Source organism: Corapipo altera, unplaced genomic scaffold, assembly GCF_003945725.1.
Source record: "Corapipo altera isolate COAL_440 unplaced genomic scaffold, ASM394572v1 193, whole genome shotgun sequence".
In the NCBI taxonomy this organism is placed as follows: Eukaryota; Metazoa; Chordata; class Aves; order Passeriformes; family Pipridae; genus Corapipo; species Corapipo altera.
The window spans coordinates 1,055,171-1,077,387 of NW_020884996.1; the positions used below are offsets into that span (position 1 = coordinate 1,055,171).

At 45.2% G+C, this 22,217-nt stretch overlaps 1 protein-coding gene across 1 annotated transcript in view; it reads left to right on the forward strand.

Annotated features, from left to right (window-relative positions):
- Positions 1-1,655: 1,655 nt before the first annotated feature.
- Positions 1,656-22,217, forward strand: part of LMNB2 (lamin B2) — a 31,311-nt gene continuing 10,749 nt past the window's right edge. Inside the window, exons 1-5 of the mRNA XM_027666594.1 lie at positions 1,656-1,994; positions 13,054-13,190; positions 17,179-17,335; positions 18,060-18,185; positions 20,550-20,720. Of these exons, the coding sequence (XP_027522395.1) occupies positions 1,758-1,994; positions 13,054-13,190; positions 17,179-17,335; positions 18,060-18,185; positions 20,550-20,720 (828 nt within the window). The 5' untranslated portion in view covers positions 1,656-1,757. The remainder of the gene's footprint in view (positions 1,995-13,053; positions 13,191-17,178; positions 17,336-18,059; positions 18,186-20,549; positions 20,721-22,217) is intronic.

Consider the following 22,217-nt stretch of genomic DNA (forward strand, 5'->3'; position numbering starts at 1 on the left):
ACGACACTGAATAATCGGTGTCTGAAAACATATATTGGTAAGGTTTATTTTAACAATTCTGTATCAACAGGTATGCTAGCATTTTGGGTGTTGTCATATAAAAATGTGACATAGAGATAACCTTTGGAGGGGGGGCAGAAAATGCATAGGGGAGAGAAAGACAGGATAAGAGTAAGGGAGAGTAAGGAAAAAGAAAAGATAAGAGTAAGAAAGGAACATATATAGTCACTGCCCACTGGATCCAGCGATGCAGCTTGGCAATCTTGAAAGCAATGGTCTCGATTCGCAGGCGGTGGGGGAGAAGGAAAACCCAAAATCTCGCTTCCATTTCAGCTCTCCCTCATAAACTCCCTCCGGGTAACCCACTGACACCCAGGCTCCACAGTCTGGGGTGGGAATCCCTGCCCTCGGTCTCGGAGGGTGAAGGGACAGTCAGTGCTGTCCCCAGAGAGGTGGGACAGGCACTCTGCTGTATGCAGAGGAGCCAGGACAACTCTTTTTGTACAGGATGCACGTTTGAGATAAATGCATTCAGGTGAAAAACCTGTGATTTACCCTAAAGATAGGCAGTGAGGGCAAGAGACACTTACAGCTATTTGACAACAAGGGTATTGAGCATCCAGAATTCCTGGATTTATTCTGAGGTTTTTTTCAGTTTGAGGTGTACTTGTTATTGGAATCTCAAATCCTCTAACATGAGCATCATTTTAGTTCTGTTTTGAGGACAAACATCTGCTTTTTCACCCTAGCTTCCTAAGTTTCTTTTCATGTGGTGTGCAGTATTTTCCCGCTGTCTTTCTTGTTTCTCTATCCAGACCTGTCCTCTCACCTTTGCATCATGCTCATTTTACTTTTTCTCTTTGCTCTCCACATGGACGAGTCTGTTTTTAGTACCTCTCAGGCAGAAAAATCTCCCTTTTCTCAGCCCTCCCTGGCAGCTAAAAGGCCCAAGAGCAGGAAGAGCTTTGGGAACAGTAATCCAGTTTATACTAGTTAACACGCAAGAACTGACAGAATTTGGGGTCTTGGGGAAAAATACTACTCCAAATCTTTAGGAAGGGAAAACTTCTCAGTGGGTTTTAATGTGTACAGAGTTTGGCGCATTCCCTGGGACTGCAAAAGGATTTCAGGGTAGGTTCCTTATGGAACGACTGGACTGGGAGGTACTGCACCGTCTCAGTAAAACTTAGGAAGAAGTTACTGAATTCCTGAAACCGGCAAATCAGCACTCCTAAAAACTCGCCCTTGGGAAATGCTGATCCGTGTTTTCTCCAAGACTCTCCACGCCCGATTTCAGCACACAGCCGGTGGCTGACCTGTGCAGAGCCAACAGCAAAGCACGGCAACCTCACACAGCCCACACGGGGCTGTGGACGATGTTTTAGGGAACTACCGTGAACACAACACAAACACCGCCTGTCAGGGGACCCGTCACCCCACAGGCCTGAGCCCCGCGGGCACCGGCCCCAGCGGGAGCAGAGCCGGGCGAGGCTCAGTCCTGTCCTGTCAGTTGTCCCGGTTCCTCCCGGCATCGCCACCAAAACCTCTTCCCCTCAGGATCGGCCCCGCTCCCGGGTCTGTCCTTGCGGCAGGACCGGAGCCACCCCTGCCACCGCCGAGCGGGCGCGAAATGGCGGGCGCGGCTGCAGCCCCGCGGCCATCTTGGCGCCGAGACTGCATGTCCCAGGCGGCGCCGCGGCGGGAGGGGCCGCCCGCCCGCCATCTTAGCGCTCCCTCCCCCGGTGCGGCGGGATTGAATGAGCTGCCGCCCGCCCGCCCGCCAGCCCAGCGCCATGTCAGGCACCCCGAGCCGCGGCACCCCCGGCGGGACCCCGCTGTCGCCGACCCGCATCTCCCGGCTGCAGGAGAAGGAGGAGCTGCGGCAGCTCAATGACCGCCTGGCCGTTTACATCGACCGTGTGCGGGCGCTGGAGCTGGAAAACGACCGGCTGCTGCTGAAGATCTCGGAGAAGGAGGAGGTCACCACCCGGGAGGTACGGTAGGGGGTGAGGGGCCAGCAGCGGTGGCCCCTGGGGCGCTCCGTGGCGGGGCAGGTCCGCGGCCCGGCCGTTCCCGCCGTTCCCGCCCGCGGCGCGGGGCGCGCTGTGGCGGCTCCTCCTGCGGCCGCCGCGCCATGCGCGTCCCGCCGGGCGGGGAGCGGCGGCTCTGCGGACACAGCTCCTGCCCGCGCGGGCCCTGGGGGCCGCCGGCGCCTCTTTGACCGCGGTGTTGGGCCGAGGGGCCGCTGGCGGCGCGTTCGAGGCGGCTCAAGCCGGGATTCGGTGGCGGGAGCGGGGCTGCGGCGGGCGGGGCCCGGCCGGCGCCGCGGTCGGTGCGAGCCCTCGGGTGCCCCGTGAGCAGCACACGCGTCCCGCCCCGGCACCGCCGTGCTGGGTGTCCTGTCCTGACGACTGACGCGGTGGGATGGGAGATTTGAAAGCGTTTAGGCTGACTTTGCCTCTCACCGGAGGAAATCTTTCACAGACCTCCCCCTCTAAACGGTCGGAATCAAATCCTCGTAAGCGGCTCTGATTTGCTTCCTGCGATCTCGGAGGCAAAACTCAAACGATCCTTTTTCCGAAGCCACGCTCTGCGTTTCCCTATTCTGTGGTGTCCGCTTCCCCCCAGGACTCTCGTTGCCCTGTGGAGGAAGGATGTAGTAGGTCGGTGACTGAGGGCGGTCGGTGACACTCTGGGGACAGTCCCACCCATCCTGTGCCAGCCCAGACCCCCTCAGCGGGGTGCGGGGTCCCACCGCGGAGCTGAAGTTCCACTGCTGTGGAAAGCGTGTCAGTAAACAAACAGCCCGTGCTGTGACTGCTGGGATGTGATGGATTGCTAAGCCACTGTGTAGGCTTTTTAAATTTTTTTTTCTTTTTCCTTCTTTCACCCTTTAAGAGTCTGGTTTAATGATGCTCAGGGTGGCGGGAGGAGGGTTTAGATTAGGTTAGTTTAAACAGACCAGATATGATAATGTCTCGTTTGGGGAATGGTTGGTGTATCTGCAATCAGTGTACGTCCAAGACTGAAGTACCTTTGAAGTCCCTTTGTATCGCTTAATGATATATTGTAACATCTAGGTTTTCAAAATAGCAAGATATTTCTAAATATGAAATATCACTATGCTTGCCCCATGTGAAATCATGCTGTAAACAGAATAACTACATCCTAGTTCAAGGAACTTCTATGCTGTAGATCCCTGGAGACTAAAAGGAGTATTCATTTGAAATAAAAGAGGCAGAATGTAACTCTGTTGACAGCACACGTGTAGCAGGAGTAGGAGGACTAGCAGACAACGTAGATATAACCTCATTAGACCTTAATATGAACATGAAGGAACTCCTAGTAGCAGTTCCATGTGCTGTCCATTCTGGAAAAGTATTCTGATGCAGTAATCAGAAAATAAACTTGAGAATTTTGATAGGAATCTTTTGGTTACTTTGCCCTTGAGTTTTTTCATCCAGACTTCAAAAATGTCTTAATCTGTAGATACATTATAACAAACTTTTTCATCAAGCTCTTCTTTGACACTGATGCTTCAGCTCTTCTCTGAACCGCCTTTGTTAAATACTTTTCCCATCCCTTTTGGAAGTTCTTTTTATTCTTTACATATATCCACAGAAGGAAACTTTGTAGTTTTATTGTTTTAATGCTGGATAGTGCACAGTGGTGTAGGACTGTGGGAGCAGTCCAGTTTTCTGGAACGGGAGAATCTTGTCCTTTCGCTTTTGTGACCAATTTAGTAAACTGGATTTTCTGCTGACAATTCAGTTTCCTTATTGACTGTTGGAATTTCCATTCATAAACTGACCAGGCTTAGTGCGAAATAAGATATTAATTAAAAATAAACCCTTCAAACTCCACAAAACCCAGACAAACCCCAAAGAACTTCTGTGTAGAAGCACAGTTAAACGTAGTCCAGTGATATCAGCATACTGTTCTGTCTGCATCATTATACCTTTATATTAGGCTCTACATGCTTATAAGAGACTATTTTCTTTTTTCAGGGTGTTCAAGATGAAAATTCCCATTGGTTGGCCTGAACTGTGTGTAAATTTGACTCTGATCTTATTTATTTATTTATAAAAGCTGAATGAATATTCTGTTATTTTTGGCTTGTCTTTGATAGTGGCAGAAAACCTCCTCTGTCACTGTGGTAGATGCTTGTTGTGGGGTGCAGGCAGGAGGGGCTGCTCACCAGTGTTAACACCAGAGACTGTTACCTTGAGGGTAGATGGGTTCATGATCCAAGGTGAACATGCCAAAGCTGAGGATGGCTGTGGCAAGCAGTAGACAGGAGCATGGTCTCGTGAGACAGATGCTTGTCACTCCAGTATCCCACAGTGACCACACCTGAGCTGGGAGAGACCATTACTGACTGACATGTGCTGAGAAATGGATGACCCTGACACTCCCTGCATGTGTGGGAACAGTTTTGATCTTGTTCTCAAACCTCTGGTTTAGGGCAATATCTTCTAGATGAAAGAAGTTCCACTGATGCTGTTCAGGCAAGGACCATAGTCCCTGTTCTACCAGAGACTCTTTAATCATCACCTGATCAGGATGTTCTTTTTCCTTGTTGTTTTAATCACCAGTTTGCAGAAGATTGCAGAAAACAGCCACTTTCTCCTCTGTGTGGCAATCTTGGCATGGCTTTAGAACAAAATCACTGTTGTGGTTTTTGAGGAACATGGGGCTGCCACCTCTTAACAGCAGAGAAAAGAAACTTTGCAGTTGATTAATCTTTAGTTCTTTACTAATTATAGTCCTTTCCCCTGCTTTTTTTAACCCTGTTCACTGGTGCTTTACCTTTACTTGTATGCAGTAGGCCTTTAGAGAAATGAGAAATGTACACAGTAAACCTTCAGACAAAGGGGCTGGTACAGAGCAGAGTTCACAGATCGTGGTAGAGCTTGGTGCCAATCAAGGTCGTGGGTTCAATCCTGCTATGGGCCAGTCACTTAAAAGTTGGACTCTATGATCCTTGTTGGTCCTTTCCAACTCAGAATATTCTGTGAAATGCAAAAACCCCAATTTCCTGTGTAGGTGGGGGAACATCTAATTGTCCTCATTCCGTCTCTGTTCTCCTGCATCAGTCCCCTTGTATAGCTTAGCCTGTGACAGAAAAGAAATGAAGCTCATCCCCTTGGATTTTTTTCTACCTCCCTCGTACATGACTGATGCTGTTCTCACTATGTTGGGGGTCTCTGTTCCAATAACCCAATTTGTGAGTGTGTGGGGGGGAATAATGGAAGGGCTAAGAGGAGAGTCCTAGAACTCTCCTCAGTTCCTTTTTACTGACTCCCTGCCCTCCTCTGCAGTGCTTATGGTTGCAGCCTCACAGAACAGATGTTTTGATGGGCACAGGAGGGATTACTGCACTGTCCTGAGGACACCCTACTGTGCTCACCCTCTGAAAGGAGAATTACAGAGAGAAATAAGAGAAGATCCCTGGGAGCCTCAGCCACTGACAGCAATTGCCTTTGTGACAAATCAATACCTGTGGGGTCTCACCTGAGCGGGACAGAGGGGGCAGAATCCCCCCTCTCCTGCTGCCCACACTGTGGGATCAGCCCAGGGCACGGGGGGGTTTCTGAGACGGGGTGTGTGGAGCTTCTTATCCACCAACACCCCTAAGTCCTTCTCCCCAGGGCTGCTCTCAATCCATTCTCCACCCAGGCTCTGTTTGTGCTTGGGATTTGCTGTAGAATCCAAAACCCTGCTGCCAGCAGCGGTTGCGCAATCCAGCCTTGGTCTGCAGGACCTGCTCAGCCAAGCTCTTCACTCTCTCCACACCACTGAAAATCACGCAGAGCCATGGAGTCAGGTTTGATACTTTTCAGGTCCCTCCTCCCACTCTCACTGGTGCCTCTGTGGAAGAGCAGAAGGGACAAGATTCATACGGTCAGGTGAGGCTCAGCAGCCTCTCTGCAATGTCCACAATACAAGCCCCTGGGAATCAGCAACAGACCTTCCCAGATGACAGGTTAGGCCACAAAATGGGTCCTTCCACTCTAAAAATATAACTCCCATCTGAAGGTGATGGAAGAAATAAAGCTAAAAGCTCAAAACAGAGTTCAGAAGGAACCAGGTGGACAGGCTACAGCCCAAACCACTTCATGCCCACGTGCACCCAAGTATAACTCTTCCTGCACAGAGGTCAAGCTGGACACACTACAAATTGCATTACAAATGTGCTTTCACCTTTTTCTCCTCTTCTGATGGTCAAAGAGCCTGCAAATTTGTAATTGGGCAACACACGGGACAAGAAAATAGAAAAAAGAAAACAGATGTTTCTATAGCAGACTCTGAAAGACACGACTGCTGGATGCTCTCATCTACCAGTCTGTGCTGGGAGCACTCAACAAAGCTCACTGGGCAGTGGATCAAGGGCAGACACACCAACAAACCACTTGAGAAGAGCCACGAGACGTCACTCAGTGAAGACAGGAAACACATCAAGAAGGAACTGAACCAACATACTAGACAAGAAACATGCTCCAGCCAACCACAAGGGACTCCAGCCAAATTTGGTGATGCAACATTAATCTCATTAGCATGCATAAAAACACAAGTTTATTCCCACCAGGTGTGACTCGATATGTTATTTACTCAGATATGGATTGACAAAGGACTGTCAGTCAGCTATGGCTCAGACTCACCAAGAACACCAGTCAGGTTCTCAAGAACAATGAAGATGTGTGTTGTGTCACCTCCCAGATGATGTCTGTAGTGCCAGAAGACCACTTAACCCGGGATCTTGGAGGCTACAACTTGAGTGACCCAACACCCACAGCAGCATCTGAACATGTGTTTTGCAGGTGGCAAAGAGGCGACAGCAGACCCACATCCCCTGGTCATGACAGTGGCTCTGGTGTACACAAAGGGCACAATACTGGCAGATAAGTGGAGACCAGGTAGGACTGCAGCCACCTGCACTGGGGGACATCAGGCACAGAAGGCATTGCCAGCCAGGCAAGGGAGGGGATTGTCCTGCTCTGCTCTGCACTGAGGCAGCCTCACCTTGAGTCCTGTGGCCAGGTTTGGGCACCACAATTTAGAAAAGACATGAAGCTCTTAGAGACTGTCCAAAGGAGGGCAGTGAGGATGGTGAAGGGTCTGGAGAGGAAGCCGTATGAACTGAGATCACTTGGTTTGTTCAGCCTGGAGGAGACTGAGGGGAGACCTCATTGGGGTCTTCAGCATCCTCCTGAGGGGCAGCAGAGGGGCAGCTTCTCATGACCAGTGACAGAACCTAAGGGAAAGGCTGGAGCTGAGTTAGGGAGATTTAGGCTGGATATCAGGAAGAGGTTTTTCCCCCAAAGAGTGGTTGGGCACTGGAGCAGGCTCCCCAGGGAAGTGGTCACAACACAAAGGTTGTCTGAGTTCAAGAAGCATTTGGACAATTCTCCCAGTCACATGGAGTGTTGTTGGAGTGTCCTGTGCAGGGCCAGGAGTTGGACTGGATGATCCCAATGGGTCCCTTCCAACTCACCATATTCTATGACAAAGTAGGGCAAATGTATCTACCAATGGGGCTGGTGAGCCTGCTAAGTACTGTAAACTGGGGATGATAGGGGAGGGATGGATTCTGCTCTGGTAAGGCCAGGTGAGAAAGGAGTGGATGGGGTAAGCAAGCAAAAGCCTGGGGTTATGTGAACAGAGGAGAAAGTAACAGGAAAAACGATGAAATGGAACCACCCCAAGCTTAGGCATGTAAAGAAGGAAATGTCTGTGGGGGACAGCCTTGTGGGGATTGCTTTCCTGCCCTTCCTGGAGAGTTGTCACACCTGGGTGTCTCCCTGAAGTGCCTGTAGCACTAATGTGTGCAGCATGAGCAGCAGACAGGGGCAAGGAGAAGTCTGTGGGCATGTAACAGAACACTGACCTCTTTGGAATCAGGGATAGCTCACATGTCTGGAGTGCTGTGCTGGACAGATGGAGACAAGCTTTTCAGGAAGGTGAGGAGTTGCCTTTCGTGAGAGGGAGCAGTGGGAGTGCCTGGAGCTCTGCCTAAGGACAGCTTGTGAATTAACTGAGAGCTTGTCGGGCAGACCAAGATGGGCAACGTGGGTCAAGAACCTGATCTGATCAAGAAGATGTAAATGAGGCCTGATTCAGACAGCTTGATGAAGCCTCACATGCACTGTCTTTGTGCCTTCCTGGATCTATTACTTAATAAATAAGAGAGAACTGGTCAGGGCAGTGACCATGAGACAGTGGAGTTCAGGATCTTTAGTGGATGAACCAGAGCAGGAAGCAGGACCACAGCCCTGGATGTCAGAGTAGACCTTAGACACTTCAGGGCTCTCTCTGGTTGGAAGAATCCCATGGTTTCCAGCCCTGGATAGAAAGGGGTCTCAGAGAGCTGGGTTGATATTCAACTATAATCTTCTCCAGGATCAAGAATGGTTCATTCCAACAATCAGAAAATGGAACAAAGGTGAGAGGAGACCTGTAAGGATGAGCAAGGAGATCCTGGCTTAAGTCAGACATAAGAAAGGCCAATGTATTTAAAGCCTTCTTGTGGTCAGAGTAGCCTTCAGGAATCCCAAGCCCCTGAAACCAGAGGGAAAGTCTTTCTTTTTACAACACCTTACTTTCTAGAGAGATTTTATTCTTAATGGCTTTTTTACTTGTTTGAACAAACTCCTCAGAATTCCAACAGTCGTAGGGTTTTTTGTTTGTTTCTTCTCTTGCTTCTGCAAGGATGCTAAAACCAAGTCAACCAGTTCTTGGCAAACCTGCTCCTGTGTGCTGCTGAGAGCCAGGGTTCTCTCTTGTGGCTTTCTGGATTAGCCACTCCATGGGCACTCAATATTAACACATGAAAATAAGATCAGATGTCATCTCCTGGATTGGACTAACTGAAATCTATTAGAATTACACTTAGAAAATTGCGTTTTCTGCTTCTCTGATCTCCTGTAATGTCTCTGTTTTCCTTGGTCAATAATCACTGTGTAAATCAATGCTGTTTGTGTATTCTGAATGCTGCATGAAGTTCTCTTAACCTATTTTAAAACATCTAGATCCTGTAAGGAAAAAAAAATGAACAGAGCAGCAGAACAATTTCTGACCAGGAGCAAATCTGGAGAAGAGATGAGGAGAAACCTGAGGTTTCCAAGTCATGAGTCCAAACAGATTTGTCTAGGAAGCAACCACTGAACATTTCTCACAACACAAAACATAAAGGCATGAAATAAAATTATCAAGCAGTAGGTCTTAATCTCCTAGCTGTGCTTGTGTGATACTGTCTGATGTGAAATCCAAAAGCTAAATTGATTTACAGTAGGATTAGACAAATTAGCAGTGTTTGATGGCTGCTGGGTTTTGGTGCCTGGAAGCAATCTTTGGCTCAGAATATTTTTTATTTTTTTTTTAATTTTTAGAAGCTGGGGCATATGGGAGTGAAGAATTGTATGGTGCCTTGTTCCCTATACTTTTTCCATTCAGCATTTTGCTTCCAGCTGCCACTCTTACTGCCTTACACTGGAAGGGTTGGCCCAGGTTTCAAGTATGTGTTTGTGTCTTCCTGAAATGTGGGGAGCAGGAAACAAGGGGTTGATGTAACCCAAGCAAGGTGATGAGAAATGACAACTGGAGGAAGGAGCTGGAACTGATAGATCCTCCTGATGGAAGATGTCATCAGACAGGTTGTCTCTTGAGTCTGGTGTTCCTTGGGAGTGTTCCAAGGACAGGTAGGTGCTGTCTGGTGGTGTTCTGCACGGAAGTGTCATGTTTGTTTGTTTAATTTTTGTCCAGAGAGGGCAGGTGAGGCTTGTCCCAGGAGGTCCTGCTTTGCTTTAACAGCATCTTTTTAAGAACAGCTGGAAGTGTCATTGTACTAGAGACCAAACTGAGTAGCAAATGTAAAGAAATTAAAAAAGAGAGTGGGCAGAAGAGTGTCTGTGGAGTCAAAACAAAGCAAGATCTTATGTGTGCACTAAACAGTGGCACTTTTGGGACTGTACTTCTCTGGAGATTTTCAGTGAGTCATTAGACTCTTAAGTCAAGTTCCTTCCACCAAAACAGAGTTTGGGGGGTGACAGTTCAGGGAACAGAAATACTTTCCAGAATTTCTCTCAGTGCTGGGGTAGAAGAGTGCTTTCTGTGAGTAACCATCTCAGACTAGAAGTGTTGCCAGGCTCCTGATACCAGGCCAGTTCTGCTGAGCTGTCACCACTTGTTCCCATTTGAGCCTACAGCTGCATTTGGGTCTCTTTTCTCTACTTGACCAGTGCTGAAAATAAACATGATGCTATTTTTTTATGGTCTAGAAAGACCATCTTGAACTGTCCCCAGATTCAGTTTGATCATCTGAAACTTTTATCAGCGTTATCACGAATCCATATTCTCTTTGCATCCTGTTGTTAGAGTTCAAGCAAAGGCTTTTTGTGGTTTTGTTTTCCATTGATTGAAGGTGTTACTGCTCCCAGCTCTCTGCTGCTGCCTCCTTTTGCTGGAAGCTGCAGTGTGTCCTTATGTCTCAGTTATTTCTGTCTGCCCAGTGTATTAGCTTGAAATTCTGGTGAAAGTGGCCTTTTGGCTGTGAATGGACCTGTGTGGTTTTTTCTCATGTGAGTTGCTGGAAGAAGAGCAGAGAAGAGGTCAACATGCTGCAGAAGGAAAATACACACTAAGCTCCTACCATGAGCTATGAGTTATGCCATGAATGAGTTGGTCCTTTCTAATTAAAGCATCACAGACTCTGGTTCTCTTTTTAATAACAGGTTCAGAAGCAGCTTTCATCATGATTTTTTAGATCCATCAAGCTATATTGTCTCTACACAGGAATTACAGGAAGTGTTTATGCTTCGTTCAGAATATTGCTTTTTGGTGTTTATAAGCTCTGTTTTCTGTAATGCCTCAGAAGCATAAATTCCTTAAGGCCTGTTGTAGGTATCACACCAACAACACCTCTTTGTGACAGTATTCATGAAAACCTTGGGAAAAGGGCTACCTTCCTTTGTACCTTGGCATGCAATTCCAGTTTATGCCCTGGAGAACGGGGAAGGGATTTGTCCTTGTGTCCTGCACTGTGGTTTAGTGTGTGTCTCTGAACCTGCAGCAACACAGCCCCAAGTTCCTGGTAGGAACAGGGACAGGATTTGAGCACATTGAGGAACCAAAGGGTCTGACAAAGGGCTGGCATTTGAGGAGAGCTGTAGGTGCAGTACCTGATGGTGCAGAACCAGTGCTTCACCTTTGGGCAATTGTATTTTGTATTGCAATTTGCAAAGACTGTATTTTCACTCAAGGATCATCCATCATGAAAGGCTTTACAGCTTCTAATCTCCAATTTTTAATTTTTTTTTTTCATTGTGGAGTTCTGCATGAAAGAGTTTAATGTAGTCATGGTATGCTTCTTCATAGAACTTGCTAAGTTTTGTAAGTGACAGTACAGAGATGTGTTGGCTTGTGGCAGAGAGAGCCTCTGGTGAGTCTGTGGAGAAAAAACAACCCCACCAGCCCAAAACTTAGATGGAATAAAGCTTGAAAGAATTAATTCTTAAAAGAAAAGAAGCAAGATTGCATGGATAGATCATTGCATGGGCAAGTTGTTTCTGCTGTGTGGTATGCTTGTAAACTAAGGCTTCTCAGCCCTCATCCTGTCACATTTTAGTTAATTTCAGAAGTTTTTAGGGAAGTATAGTCTTATCAGGAACTTAATTATATCCTGACTGCTTTAAATCAGTCTCTCTGAAGACCAGATGGTCGTGTCTGTCATTGGTGCCACTGATGCTGAAATAGTACTTCTAGGAATAGAACATTTTGCTTTCTTGTTTCTGCATTTTATCTTTGTTACAAAATTTCTCTTCCTAAAATTTGTGCATTCTTGTTTTGGCTTTTCTCACTCTGTGATTGCTGTGTTCCTGAATTTATATTAGTAGTAGTTTTTTTGGTTTTTTTATATTGTGGTGCCCAAAATTGTATACAGTATTCAAGGTGAGGCTGCAGCAGTGAAGAGCAGAGTGGGTTTGTTCAGCCTGGAGAAGAGGAGACTGAGGGGAGACCTCATTGGGGTCTTCAACATCCTCCCAAGGGGCAGTGGAGCAGGAGCACCGACCTCTTCATTCTCATGACCAGTGACAGGACCTGAGGGAAGGGCTGGAGCTGTGTCAGGGAGGTTTAGGTTGGATCTCAGGGAAAGGTTCTTCCCCCAGAGGGTGGTTGGGCACTGAACAGGCTCCCCAGAGAAGTGGTCACAGCCCCAAGGCTGTGTGAGTCCAAGAAGGGTTTGGACAATGCTCTCAGGGATGTGGTGGAATTGTTGGAGTGTCCTGTGCAGGACCAGGAGTTGGACTGGATGATCCTGATGGGTCCCTTCCTACTCAGCATATTCTTTGATACTGTGATGATTGTTCTGGTCCTTTTAACAGAAGCAATTGCAGCAATCTTATATGGCCTGAACATTTTAGCTATCTGTTACACCTTTCAAATAATCTTCCATTCTAAAAAAAACTAAGGTGTAGAAGACTTTAAGGTGCCTCATGCAGTCTGAATAGCTAATTGATTATGTGATATATTGAATTGGGACAGGGAGAGGTCTGGAGATCCTTATCCTCTGAGGTAGAGAACTGGAGTGCAAACTCATTTCTGAACAGTTCACATTTCTGGAGTTCAGATTCTTTTTAGTTTTGTAGTGCAAGAGCAGCAGAGTCAAGCTGGGCCCTTGGGCTTGTATTCCACAAAATGTCTTAAAGTGTTTACAAAAAAAAAAAATCTCCCACAGCAGCAGTATTAGAAATGAGAGGAAATAATTTAAGCTAAGATTGTAGGGTGCAGTGATCTGCTTCAATTTATCTCTTGGAGAGACTTGCACACTTCAAATATAGTATGTTTTGTTATGTCTTACTGATAATAAAAACTAAATCTTGTCTGTGGGACTGCCCATTAATTGAAAATATGTTCAATATAGAATGTTCTTAAACAGCAGAAATCAATATCATACACCCTTTTTTTCAAAGAAACTTATGTGAAACCTGGTTCTGTGTTTCAGTTCTCTGATGGTGTTTGGGATGTTCTCACACCTGAATACTTTTTTTCCCTTAGGTGAGTGGAATCAAGAGTCTCTATGAGTCTGAACTGGCTGATGCCCGAAGAGTTCTGGATGAAACTGCCAAAGAGAGAGCTAGATTACAGATTGAAATAGGAAAACTGAGAGCAGAACTTGAGGAGTTCAATAAGAGGTGAGGAGAGCACTCTTTTATTATTTTTTTTTCTTTTAATTAGAATAGGCAACACCTGCTGTGGGAATGATACTAATGATGCTTCTTAAAATGCCTTTTGGAAGCAGATCAATGAGGAGATACAGGTTTGTCAGAGGGAAATGCCTTGGTTGGTTGGTGCAGCTGGTCAGAGCAGATAATTGCACCAGTATATACACAAATGTATTTGTAGGTCTAAGATGAATATCCTGTGATTGGAACAATTTGAGGCTGAAAGAAGAGGCTGTGCCTGCTTTGTCCTGTTGTACCTCCCCTTATGTGAACATGCACATGTGCAGCTGCCTGGGAAACTGGGCTGAGGAACTGATCTGCATTAAAACTGACCCATCCAAGGAAGGGTTGATTTTAAAACATTATCAGTTTTATTGTCTGGGTCACTGTCGCAGAAATGGAGGGGAAGGGAGCAGTTTGGGAATGTGGAAGCAGGGTTGCCTTCAAAACACATGAAGCTACCATGTAAGTGTGCTGGAAAAAGACCTTGTAGTGACTACATTTTAAAAAACTGCTGCTCAGTCTGCATCACAGAGAATTAGCATAATCAGCTAGCTCCAGAAGCCAGATGTGATCTATCATTTCAATTCCCATGGGAGTTTTTGTAATCAAATACATACTGTTTAGCAGTAGACACGTGATTTTAAAATTAATATATCTGGTGGCAAAATCAGTTTTTGCTTCTGATTGTATTTTGGTACCTGTTTTAATAGATAAGATTTGGGAATTACAGACTTTTCCTGAGCAGGTCAGTATGTACATCACCTCTATGTGAATGCTGTTGGCCATAAAAAGCTTTTAATCCAACAGTGCCAGTACAGGCCTACTATAAGTCTCTCATCTCCCTTTATTTGCATCTAAGTGGTCATAAAAGGAATTAAGTGTTTCCCTCTTTTGTCTTTTTTTTTTTTTTCTTGACTAGCTAGTTGATTTATGGTAAAGTATTTTATGTTTTCTCTGTAAACTTTGCTGTATCACTGGATATTCATTTTCTGTGCTGAGCCCTCTTTTTAAACGCAGCCATTGGAGATATTTTGTGTACTTTTCCCTAAAACAATTGTCAAAATATGAAATGGCACCTGTAATTGAGTGTGGCAGTGTGAAGCCTGTTGAAGCACAGTCCATACCACAGGCCTGCATGTGGGCAGACAGCCTGTGCACTGGTATTTATGGGCTTGGTTACCTCAACTTTTGTTAACCTTGGAAAACCTCTCTGGTAACTAGGTCAGCCATGAACCTCTGAAGTGAAGAGAGGTGAATCCCACCCAGCCCTACTGGGAGGTACCTGTTGGGACTGTTTTTCCTCTTCAGAGCCTCAGGCCAGCAGTCTTGGCATTTGTTTGAGATGATATATTTTTCCTGCCAGTTGGCATTGTGTGGTCATTAAGGTTGTCCCTCTTGTCTCAGTGATAGCAAATACTCTGCTTGCTTGGCTTTTAAAGTAAACTCCAGAAGAGAGCAACAGTGGTAACTGGGAATTTGGTTCACCTGTCCTGTTCTGCAAGGTGTTATTTCTATGTTTTGACTAAGGCATCCTTGTCAGAAGTATTGTCACTTGGCAGGTAATGAGAATCCAGTTGATTCCGGTTCTTTAGGCTTTTGATACCACTAAGAAATTTTACAAATAGCTTGTTGTAGAAAGCTGTACACTTTTAAAGTGACTGAAATGGTGTTTTACCTTGGATCACATCCCTTGTCCTTTGTTGGGACAACTGAGTTGCCCCTTTACCAGTCACTTTCAATGACTGGTTAATTCTACCAGACTAATTTTGAACTTTTTGTTTGTTTGTTTTCTAAGATAAACTAAATATGAGGAAAATATACCTGTTTTTTTGGTTTTCTCAGTTTTTACAGTTCATAGCAGTAGAATTGAATTCTTCTTTGGCTTCAGAGCTGCTCCTACCAGATTCCTTCCAGTCCATTCAGACTGTGCACTCCCAGCTTTGAGGGGGGTGAACGTTTGGCTGCAGCTTCCTCTGCCTGCTACCCCACGTGTAGGGACAGGACAGGGGGGAATGGCTTCAAACTGAGGGGGTTTAGGTTAGATATTATGAACAAATTCTTCCTGTGAGGGTGGGGAGGCCCTGGCACAGGTTGCCCAGAGAAGCTGTGGCTGCCCCATCCTTGAAAGTGTCCAAGGCCAGGTTGGATGGGGCTTGGAGCAACCTGGGCTAGTGGGAGGTGTCCCTGCCCATGGCAGGAGGCTGGAATGAGATGAGCTTTAAGGTCCCTTCCAACCCAAACCATCCTCTGATTCTGTGGTCACTGAAACGTTTCCCTTGAGCAAACCTGGCAAAAACTTCTGGAAAGAAAGAGCTCTTGAGGGTGACCCGAACCTGATGTTTTTTGAAGCACTGACAAATCTCACCAGATACATCAACTGCCATTGGGAACTTTCAGGCACCTCAGGGGCCCCCAAAAGCAGGTTGCACTTTTGTAAAACTTCTGTCACACTTCTGCATGGAGGCAGTAAACCAGGCTGAAATTATAAATGAAAATAAAAATGTGAATGAAAGTGGCTTGCAGTGTTCTCGGTGTCAGTGCCCTTGAAGGAGCGGAAGTTACTCATTGCTGTCAGAAATTCTTTATGGTGCTTTGTCAGGCTGTGCATCCAACACTCCTGTTCACTCCCATCCCTGGAAGCACTCACTGCCTGGCTGCTGTAGGTGGGAGGAAGCAGGAGGCTGTGTGAGCACACACTGCTGTTCATGCTCGGTGTGAAGTGGCATTTGCCCTTTGGGTCCTGCACAGGCAGAAGGCTCCCAGGTCTGCCTGGCTGTGACACAGAACAGTGGCTTGTTTACTACACAACACGTGTGGCCTGTGACATTCTAATTGCTGCTAAATAACTGTCGTGTTTAAGAAGTCATGTTTTGTCTATATGTCTCCTGCAAGCTGCTGAGTCTGAAGACACTGCACATATGTTGCAGAACAGAATTCACAGCGACAGATTGGACCAATGATTAAGAAAAATCAGTTACAGTTAAATGAAAACAAATTCCAAGATCTACACCAAGGAATGCAGAGAGAAGACAGGAGCCTTGTATCTAGAGTGCATCGCAAAATAAGGATGTTGACTTAGAAAAAGATGCATATCATGCTGAACATTGTAAAGAAATACTGTCTGTAGGGCACACCAATACCCCATCACGGGGGATTTTTGTTAAAAAAGATAAAAAGCTGTTCCCTGCATCCTGAGTGGTGTGAGAGTAGAACAGCAAGCTGAAGCTGCAGCAAAGAGGGATTACTGCACATAACAAAACAGTTTTTTAAATAACATAACAACACACACCTAGAGAAGCTGCAGAAGGTCAGTATGTTAGAGGAAAAGACTGATAAATACTTGGTGGGCAGGGGGAAGATGACCTTGATGATTTCAGCTCAAATAGTCATATTTAAATCAGTCAGAGATGCTTTGCCTGTAATGAATATTGCTGAAGAAATACTGTTTTATTGCTGAAAGGTGACCACGTTTCCATAGCAAATTGCTTTATACTTTGTGTGGGAATATGTCATGAGGAATAGGCTTGGCCACATCAAATAGAAAACCCCGGGGATGCTCAGGCCTCTTTGAGGATTGCATGTACTCTTCCTCATGGGCTGTACTCTGGAGTAAAAGATTTCAGCAGTTTAATGTGCTGTGCAGCTGCAAGATGAAAATATACTGTTTACACCATGTGTGTATTGTCATCTCTTAGCTGCCAGAGTTGCCTTCTTGTTTTCCCCTGGTCTGTCCATGGCATGTTCTTTCCCATGCCATGAGTTTACAGCACACGGTACCGGCTGCACGTCCCGGGGCTGTTTCAGGTCACTGATCAGCATTTGCAGGTTACTGCAGCAGCTGTGTGGGGCCTGATAAAAGGTGTCTGATACCAAAATACCTGTGGTTGTGACCAGGACACGCTCAGGATGGGTGTGCACCTGTATATCAGTATAATGCACTTGTGTTTTTCTGCAGCTACAAGAAGAAAGACGCGGATCTGTCTGTGGCTCAGGGTCGCATTAAGGATCTGGAAGTTCTGTTCCATAGAAGTGAAGCAGAACTCAACACTGTCCTGAACGAGAAACGCAGCCTGGAAGCAGAGGTGGCTGATCTGCGTGCCCAGCTTGCCAAGGTATGCCAGGGAGAGCTTCCTTGCTTTAGCACAGACAGGCTGTGTAGTGTGAAATTCCCCTTCTTTCTTTCCAGTTAATTTATTGTGTGAACATCACTGATCCACCTCGCTTACTGCTGAACCTTTGCCTGCTCCTCTGGGATGCAAAACTTAAGAAATCTCTGTAAAACAACCAAAACAACATAGTGATTTGGACATTTTGCTCATCAAAAGCTTTTTTTTTTTTTAAACGTTCTGATGTTTTTATATTCATGGGATATCAGGTTCCTAAATGTTGTCCTTTGTAAGGTCCTGAATAATTTTACACTTGTACCAGAGTCCCCAGTGGGACTATGCTGGCAAGAAAAAGAAGGTGCAACACACTGTACTTGAGGAATTAATAATCCTCAGCTCCAGTATTGCAGTGTATTGAAATAATCCTACATTTTAAATAGCTGCTATGCAAAGGTGAAAGCTCCGTTGAAATATCCATTAGCACACACACATTCTTGTTCTTTTTTTGTTTGGTGGTGTTTTTTAGGGGTGATTGGTTTGTTTGTTTGTTTGTTTTGTTTCTTTTTGTTGTCAGTGGTTCATTGGTTGGGTTTTTTTTAAATCAGTGGCTTGACATTAGATTTGTTATTGTGAATAATAGGTCCAAAGACATCAGATGAAGACCATAAAGGGTTTATGGATGGAAAATAGGAATCTGGACAAAATAAAGTCTTTCTCTTTAAAATTCTAGGCTGAAGACAGTCATGCTGTGGCTAAGAAGCAGTTGGAGAAGGAGACACTCATGCGTGTGGACCTGGAAAATCGGTGCCAGAGCTTGCAAGAGGATTTGGATTTCAGAAAAAATGTGTTTGAGGAGGTATTATCAACCTAATAATCTTGCTGTAGTCCAAAGTTTAGGTAGCTTTTAATCAAACTGACTATGAGTAACTGCTAACTAGTTCAGGTAGGGAAAATCAGTATTATTCTTCCTTTAAATGAGTTGAGTAATAAAATAGTTAAAGGTTTTGCACCTTTTTACATGGTAAATCAGTGGTGGAGCTGGTATGAGAGCCAGGTGACAAGGGTTATTGTTTCATGGGCAAGTGAACTAATGGAGCAGCTGACTGCTGTGGGAAAGGGAAAGTCTTGTTCCCTCTCTCTGAACCTGGTTGCATGGCCCTGCTCCTTACCTGCACTGGCTTTGGTTGTTGTTGGACCTGACTATAACCTGGTTTTATTGACAAACATGGTATGCAACTGCCCTGCTTTTTGCAGAGATGGTTTTCTTCCTGTTTAGTGAGTGGCTCTAGTGAGGACCAGAGTTTTTGTAAAAGTGGAAATTGGGAAGGGGAAGCATGACCTTCTCTCTGTACCAGATGTGAAGTGTTACAGCAGTTTATTCCATCCTTGGTGGTTCTGCAGACTCATTCAGTGAGAGTTGCCCCCTGCTTCTGCCCTTCATCCCACCTGTGCTAGGTGTGATGTTTGGCCCACCATGCACCAAATCATTTCAGCCTGATTAGCTAGTAAGATACTTAGAGATTTTTAGTTGAATTTAATTTTTGACAGCTAAGTGGCTGAGTTTTGTTTCACCACAGACTCCAAATGAGTGCCCAGGCTGGTTTAAGGGATGGGACAGGGCTGTGTGGCTAAGGACAGGAGACAAGGGCTGGAGCAGGGCAAAGAAACCAACCAGGGAGATCTCCTTGAGTTGTACTGACTGTTTTCTCACTTCCATGCCCTGAAGTGGTTGGATTGATGCACGTGACTGCAGTGACAGACTTTTATTTGGTTGTAGGACCTTAAAATAACTTTGCTTCTTGAGGAGAATCTGTTGCTACTGACTGAAGGTGAAGCTAAATGAGACAGCAGAAGCTAATCTTAAAGCTTACTCTACTCAAGGGTGGGTGTTCCTTTAGCCATCCCTGGAGCTCTCTGATCCTTGCATGGACGAGTTCAACACAAAGCAAAAAAGAAATAGATTTTCTTTAGGTTAATGAATGGGTTTGCTTCAGTGAAGTGTGCAAATCTCTGTTAAAATTAGAACATCATGTTTGGGAGTGTGGCAAATCAGTCCTGCTTATTCTAGTGGTGTTGAAGTGCTGGATCAGCTCAGCCCTTCACCTGATCCTTTGTAGTCCCCCATGACATTCCTGAGGCCTCTGAGCTGTCAGTGCCTACAGTTACTGAGAGACTGCTGCTTGCTAGTTTTTTTGGTGTAAAAATTCACCACAGAAGGGAAAGCTTCTTCCATATCAGTTCAGGGCACGTTACTGTCAGTAAAAGGGCATGTTTCTGTGGATCTGTTTTTAGATGTAGAGCATTTCTGCAAAACAATCAGTAAAGTTGCTCTGAATTTGTATTAGCCTGCTATGACCTCAGTGTAGGTGTGCAAAATTGAGCCTTGCTTTGCTTGCTGTTCTTCCTCATGGCCCATGCTGCTGACTTCAGGCCTCCTCCCAGTACTCAGAACCACTCCCTGGTTGTTTGTCCTGCCCTGAAGGAAGAAATTGTTTTTCTCATACCACACTTTCAGACCTGACAAGGTCTCTGCATGGCTCAGCATGAATAAGTGCATGAGTAAGCCTTACCTTACTAGTTTGGGACCAGTGTTCTTAGGCACAGGAAACTCATACTTCTCTAAAAATGAAAATTTCTTAGTACAAACTCTGACCATAAAAAATTGTATTCATGTCTTTAAGATTGCTTGGGTTGCTGCTTTATTAATACTGTAATCAAAATCTAACGAGGCAGGGTCATCAAGTATCTAGAAAAAGATGCAGTTTTTCTCTATAGTGATTTTTTTAATATATGTAATGGTCACAAAAGGTGTTAATTTTCATCTGATTCCTTGCAGACTGCTGTTGTACTGTCAGGATGTATATTGAGAAGGAAAGGGTTTGTAGTGCAGCACATGGAATCTCTTTGCTGTGTAAAAATTAATGTTTTCTTCTACTTTTTTCCCCCCACTTTGCGTTTTGTAGCATAAAACAACTCCTTACTTAGACTGTATATGGCCATTTTTGAAGCTGTTTTTAGGTTGGATCACTTTAAAGAGTTCTGTCCTGCCAAATGAGAACAGTAACTTGCATCTGTTGGTGCCCACAGCAGTTCCCAGGCTTAAAGGCTCCTCTATACTAAGTAGTTAGTACTGAAATAGTTAATTGTTGTCTGAATTTAATTGCTTGTACTGTTTCCCTTACTGTGGGAATTTGTCCCTCTTTTTTTGTTGCCTGTGTAGGAAATCAGGGAAACCAGAAAACGACACGAGCATCGTTTGATCGAGGTGGACACCAGCCGCCAGCAGGAGTATGAATCCAAAATGACTCAGGCTCTGGAGGATCTGCGGAATCAGCACGATGAACAAGTCAAACTGTATAAGCTGGAGCTGGAGCAGACCTACCAGGCTAAGGTAAGCACTGCTGTCAGACTGGAATCCCAGTCTGTGAGATAAAAACCATTTTCACCAGCCCTGCTGTTCGTAAGGAGACCAGTGATTATAATTTGAGGAAGCTTTTTCCCAGTGTTCAAAGGCCTCCTCTGGGGCTGGAGTGCAGGTGCATTTTCAGAGAGATTATAGTCAGAGGTTATGGGCAGTCAACATACAGACTTAGAGAATGAAAAGATGACAAGATTTGAACAGGGGAATGATGAATAAATTAAGTTGCTTTTTTCCCCCCCGCACATAAAAGATGGTTGTTATAAATGAAGTTGGAATGTGAAGGGAAAGGGGCTTAGCTGTGAACTTCCTTCTGTGGATTAGTAGCCAAAGATGTGTCCCTGTTAGAGCCCTGAGCTGGGGAGGAATATGAGTCAAGGCAGATTGAGTTTAGCTGCTGAGTGAATCCAGGATGAGACGGTCTTGGGTAAAAGCTCACTGCTTGCACAGAACATGTGGAGCTGCTGGAGCAAGTCCAGAGGAGGCCACAAAAGTGATCAGAGGTCTGGAGCCCCTCTGCTATGGAGAGAGCTGGGAGAGCTGGGGTGTTCAGCCTGGAGCAGAGAAAGCTTCGGGCAAACCTTTTGCGACCTTTGAATACTTAAAGAGGGGCTTATAAGAAAGAACATCATGATCTTTGATAATAAGTAATAGAAATTCTAAATATGAGGATTCGGGACTATGCCAGCGTGACTATAAGGCAGTGGATGGTTGTTAGAATTCAAATATTCTTGATTTTAAAACTTTACAAGAAGTAATGGAGTGTGTAGTTGAAGTTCCTTTGAAATCCATAGCCTAAAGAAGGCTGTGTGCTGCTTAGAACTTAGTGAACAGCAGAGCTGATGAAGATTGATTTTATAAAGCTTTGTGCTGTGTGGCTAAAAAACATCTGCCTGTAACAGTTCCTAGAATTGGGTCAGTTTAGTTTTTGGGTGCATTCCATGGTGTGTGGCAGAATTGTTGAAGTCCAGCTGCAAGGCATGCAAAGGATGCTCTTTCTCACTGTCTGCTTTGATGAAACCTATCTTGTAACCAGCTTTGAGCTCCATTGTTGCTCTCTAATTTGGTTAAAATTAGCCACTAGAAATGGAGCTTGTTCACTAAGTGAATTTAAGAAAACAAATTGTATGTTGGCAATTACTAAAGAGAAAAAAGTAAAGTGAATAAACCAAAAAACATTGTTTTGCCTCTGGGGCAGGATGTCATCTGGAGTGCCGGGGGTAGTTTTATTGCTTCTTGCAAAAGTACTACAGAGTAATACAGAGCAGACTGACAAAGACAATTAAGAGTATGAAAGAGGTCATGCATGAGGAAAGTTTTAAATAAAACTTCACCTGGAAAAGAGATGCCTTGAGAGAAGGGAAAAATACAGAGGATGTCTGTAAAAGGGTAGCATGGGGAAGGTGAATGAGGAGTGATTGTTTATTTTATTTGCAGTAGAAGCAGGGACATTGTTTCTTCTGAATCTGC